The sequence below is a fragment of the Trypanosoma cruzi genome, genomic scaffold (genome assembly GCF_000209065.1).
Source record: "Trypanosoma cruzi strain CL Brener 1047053516295 genomic scaffold, whole genome shotgun sequence".
Classification (NCBI taxonomy): Eukaryota; Euglenozoa; class Kinetoplastea; order Trypanosomatida; family Trypanosomatidae; genus Trypanosoma; species Trypanosoma cruzi.
This window is the reverse complement of record NW_001849365.1, coordinates 83,366-88,448: the sequence shown is the minus strand read 5'-3', so window position 1 is coordinate 88,448 and position 5,083 is coordinate 83,366. Positions and strand designations below refer to the sequence as shown.

Genomic DNA, 5,083 nt, shown 5'->3' with positions numbered 1-5,083 from the left:
GCTGAACCTCAAAGGCCTGCACCGCGTCAACCTCCGTGACGGCGATTTCGCAGTGCAGCGGCAGGGCAAGCGCAAACATGACAACGGAGGAACGCATCACCGCCTGGCTCACGCGGATCAGGACACCGGCTGACTCGGCCGCCGCAGCACCACCAACAAACTGCAGCGCGGCACCCTCACGGAATGTGCATCCAGTGAGCGTGATGTTGATGGGGAGATGCAGCGGCATACGATTGAGAAAGAAAGTCAACACAGCACCCACGCCGCTGAATGTCACACCCGCGTAGCAGTGGTGCGTCTTCCACATGTTCAGCGTAATTTTCGGCAGCGTCTGGTTCACCACGCAGCTCGTGTCGCCGTCGACGGCTCTCTCCGCCACGGGCGGCACAACCGTGTCGGGCACCTCGAAGGGAAGACACGACGCGCCATGCCATCCGTCCTTGCAGCTGCACGAGCACGAGCTGCGGTCCACCGACTCCGTCCCGGGCATGTAGCACGCCGCATCATCGCTGCATGTGCCGCACTTGAACACCTCCACTTCGTCCGGAAACACACCGTCGTACGACACCTCCTCACCGCCCTGCAGACTGCACCCAACCACAAACCGCGCGGGTGAATCCACAATCCCTTCTAGCAGAGCCAGATCAGCAAAGGGATAAATATCGTCCACCTGACGGTTGTGTGCAAGCACCACGGTGGTGCCGCTGCCTGACAGCTGAATTTTGCACTTGGAATGCGATATAATTAATACTGATGCTGCACTCACGCTGTTGCCCTCCACACGCCACTGCGCACCACCGTCGAGAGTCACATAGCCGCCAAAATACACCAACGCGGAATCCAAAAACTCCGTGCTGCCAACAAAGTCGCAATCCGCCACTCTCAACAGCCCCGCGGAGCTCACAACGGTATCCCCAAATACATAAACGCCATGGACCGCGCTCATCGTGTTGTTCTCCACGTCAAAGTAGCCGCCGTTCTTCACATCAACAGGGCGAACGCAAACGGACGACTCCACACCGTCATCCTCCTCCGTCGCAATCAACGTATTTCCTTTCACAATGATCCCGCCACCATCAACAATACCAATGGAAAAATAGACTGCGTGAATATTCCCCTCAATGTTGTTGTCAAGTACCAGCAGCGTCGAGTTCGCCCCAAGAGAAGGCAAATAAAAAGCAACGGCATGGACCGACGTCGTCTCAAGCGTACTGCACGCCACCAGTATCTGGGAGCTCACGCCAAAATCACCCCTAAACTCCAACTCACCAGAATCCAGCATCGAGGATGTCACGCTCACGTGCACACGCGCACCACTCCCCCTGATCGACAGGCCCATGAGGACGCACTGCAGCAGCGTGATGTTGAGTGTCTGTTCTGGCGCGTCAAAATGCAACAGGTCCAGCACAATCGAGGCGGTGAAGGTCACGTTGACGAAGCACAGACCACGCACACCGGGATCAGGATCGTACACGGAGCTGATGCTGCCACCGTGCACGCAGCGGACCTCCGTGTCCCTCGCATCGGGGAGCGGGAGCGGCCCAAGACCGTCCGGAACCGCAGCTGGCAGACACGTGTCACCGTAGCCGCCAGCAGCGCACACACACTCACAGCCGCGGATGCTGCTCGTCCTCGCCGCAAAGCACACGGCGTCCACGGTGCACGCACCACAGTCCAACACCGTCACGGGCACCCCAATGTTGAGGTCGTCTTGATAATCCGTCACAGGTGAGCCTATTGCCTCGTTGCACACGCCGTAGATGGTCGGGCGCGTGTCGGATGGTGGTGACCAGCTGCTTGTCATGTATGCAGTGGTCGACGAATACGAGCCGTACGTGAAGTTGTTGTCAAGTATCGACCACACACTCCGATCGCGGAACACCATGCCGTAGTGGGCAGCCACGTACACAACGTAGGCGGTGCGGAACTCGTTGTCGCGGTGCACCAGCCAGCTGCCGCCAGTCACAGACAGCGTGTTTGCAATGAGCATAGCAAAGCTGAGACGGAAAGTGCTGGACACAATCTGCAGCACGCTGCCACCATCCACAGCTACATCCCTAAAAACGAACGCGCCTTCTTGAGGTTTAGCGCTCGGCGCACTCCACAAGCTGTTCTGTACGGAGAACACGGAGCCGTCGCTGACACGCAGGTCCGACGCAAAAGCGTAAATCACGTGCGCCCGCGACATAAGGACACAGTTGTCCGTGTAGAAGACACTGGACAGGTTCACGCCGAGGCCGCGCTCCACGAGGATAGCAGCGCACGATTCCCCGCCACACGCCAGCGTCGACCGCGTCATGACAAACCGCGTCGACAGCAAACGGACGCCGTCCAGGACAAGCGCGGGGCCGTACCGAAATTTCTCGTGGCCAGGGGTCGTCGGCACGTACTGCGACCCGCCAACCGTCGCGCGCAGCGTCGAGTTCGCCAGCAACACACTCGAGTGCAGCGGCATCGCGCCATGCAGCACGATCGTGCCCTCCAGCGACGTCACATTCGTCATGTTGACGAGGGCGTGAGGCATCAGGCGTGCCGAGCTCTCGCTGAGGCCACCAATCCGCAGCTGCGCGCCGTCCGCAAGCACGCAGTGGCGCAGCGTCACGTTCAGCGCGTCGGCAAACGCGTCCATCGAGCGCAGGTCCACCGCCACAGTGATCGGCCCGCTGAACACCACCGAGTCGAAGCACGCCGTCGCACGCCCGCCGCCAACCGTCACCGACTCCGTCAGCGTCACGCCACTCACGCAGCCCTCCGCGGTATCGCCACCGCCGCCGGACCTCGCAGGCGGCACGTCGAACGGCAGGCACGCCTCGCCCAAGCCGCCGGCACGGCAGCTGCACAGGCAGTCGGAGAACGACGCCGTCAGCGCATCAAAGCACGCCAGAGCTGCCGCACAGCCGTCGCACGGCACCACGTTCACGGAGGACAGGCCGGCCATGCGGTAGTCGCCGCTGCTCTGCAGCACCCGGCCGCCGGCACGGTTGCACTGCACCGACACGACGCCGCTCGTGATCGTCAGCCCGGAGACAAGCGTCGCGCCAACGGCAGCGCAGCGCGCAATCGACACGGTGCCGCCGCTCAGCGCCACCCCCGACAGCGACGCCACAGACGACGCCTCGCCCACCGCCCACACGTCGTGCAGGTCCAGCCACCCGCCGCCACCGACAGTCCCACCGTCGCAGCACACCAGCGAGGACGTGACAGACCCCTCGACGCGCACGAAGCGCAGCACCGAATCAAACACAGTAACACGCTCTCCAAGCACAAGGCCGCCGCCGCTGCTCACAACCGACACGTTCGTCACGGAGAACACCGAGTGGCCCCGCAGACTGAGACGCGACGAGGACGCCACATGCATCGCGGACGCGGTCGGACCGTCCGACGCCTCCAGCGACACGCCGTCAAGCACCACAGCGCTCGACAGCAGGTCCACGTCGCCGCCAACGTACACCGCCGACCCGCCCGCCTGCAACGACCTCAGCACTGTGTTGCTCACACGCAGCTGCGACTGCAACAGCGAGGTCGCGTACAGCACAAGCGGCGACGCCACCGCGTCCGTAAGCCCGCTCAGCTGCGAGTAGCGCATCGGTCCCGGCGTCACAATCGTCGAGTCACGGACCGTCACGTTCGTGTGTGCAGGCAGGTTGTGCACAAACACAAGCGAGCAGTAGTCGCCGGATAGCCCGCTCACACTCACCTCCAGGCTCCGGTCACTCGCCGGCTCGCCGCCGTAGCCCCGCACGTAGATCTGCGCACCGCCGTCGCACACGCAGTTCCTCAATTCGATGCGCAGCGCGCCGGGAAGCATCGCAGGCACGTCGAACACCACAGCCACGCCGTTCGTCATGTACACGCCGTCCATCAGCACCGTGTCCACGGCGCGGCCAACCGTGATGGCTCTGTCCACCGTGCCGCCCCGCAGTCGCAACACCACCGCATGCACCGCGGGCATCCACGCTGCCAACGCCACAAGCGCCAACGCCACAAGCGCCAACGCCACAAGCAGCGCCGCACGCACAGTCGCAACGGCCCTGCGCCGCACACGGTGCCGGCTGCGCGGACACGCACCCACCGCAGACCGCATCCACCGACCCAGACACGTATCAACAGGGCTGTCGTGGTGTTTCGCGCTCGCCCCGTCCACCATAACTCCTGTCCAACAAATCCCGTTCTACAGATGGCAAATACAGCGACACAATTCCTATATATCGATATCCCAATACTACTTCTGCTATTTTTAATAAAGCAATTAATAATTAACACCTTGAAACGATAGTTGTGCTGGTGAAGCCAAAGTAACTCTAAATTCTCGGTCAGAGGGCAGAGGCAGCAACAACAGCAAATAAACACAGTGGCACGCAGAAGCATCCGGCCACAGCCCGACCGCCAACACAAAGACGCGAGAACACAATCAAATCAGTTACGCCATCCACCCCCACCGCCCACGCAGTCCCACACAACCACCGTGCGGAGTGGTGGGATCCCAGCAAAGAAGCGCATGACCACTGGCACCGCCAGCGTGACCGATGGGTCGGCGCTGCACAACAAACAGCGTCCAGGTTGATGCTGCGCACACGGCATGCACATGAAGAAAAAGCAGAAAGGCAGCAGTCGGACACAGGGAAAGTCTATCCACACTAATTGTTGTTTTTTCTCCTGTTTTATTGAACAAATCCAACAGCCCGCACGCCAGCCACCACCACACCCGAAACACTTCAAATAGACGCAAAGCGGGCTCCCGCCCTCCCTCCTCGCAAAGCACCGGGGCCTGGCAGAACGTCAGCACAGCCACCCGCGCCACGTACAGCCACTTGCAGCTGCAGCTCCAACGCGCCGTGTGGGCCGCACACAGCTCCCCGCATCATTCTCAGTAGTCCCCCACTCGCGCATGCCATCGCAGAATTGTCACAGCCCTCAAAAACATGTGTGACAGAAAGACTCCCTGCGTCACCCACAGCAGAAGCGTCAGTAGCGCACGCACAACGCCCACCACAAAAACAACGCATCAGCGGCACTCTCCGGCAAGCTACACAGCTCTAAGCATCAAGCATGCATGCACACACATTCGCACGCACGCTGCAGA

The 5,083-nt window shown here is 61.4% G+C and overlaps 1 protein-coding gene across 1 annotated transcript, besides 1 other annotated feature; it reads right to left on the bottom strand.

The window, feature by feature from the left end:
• Tc00.1047053507655.9 (dispersed gene family protein 1 (DGF-1), putative) lies at positions 1-4,147 on the bottom strand (the record flags this gene model as incomplete). The annotated part of the gene is made up of 1 exon (XM_798911.1): positions 1-4,147. A coding segment is annotated over one exon (4,147 nt), but the record flags the coding sequence as incomplete, so codon positions are not given.
• Positions 1-5,083: a sequence feature (areas not merged during assembly with more than two copies in the genome that could not be assigned to a particular haplotype).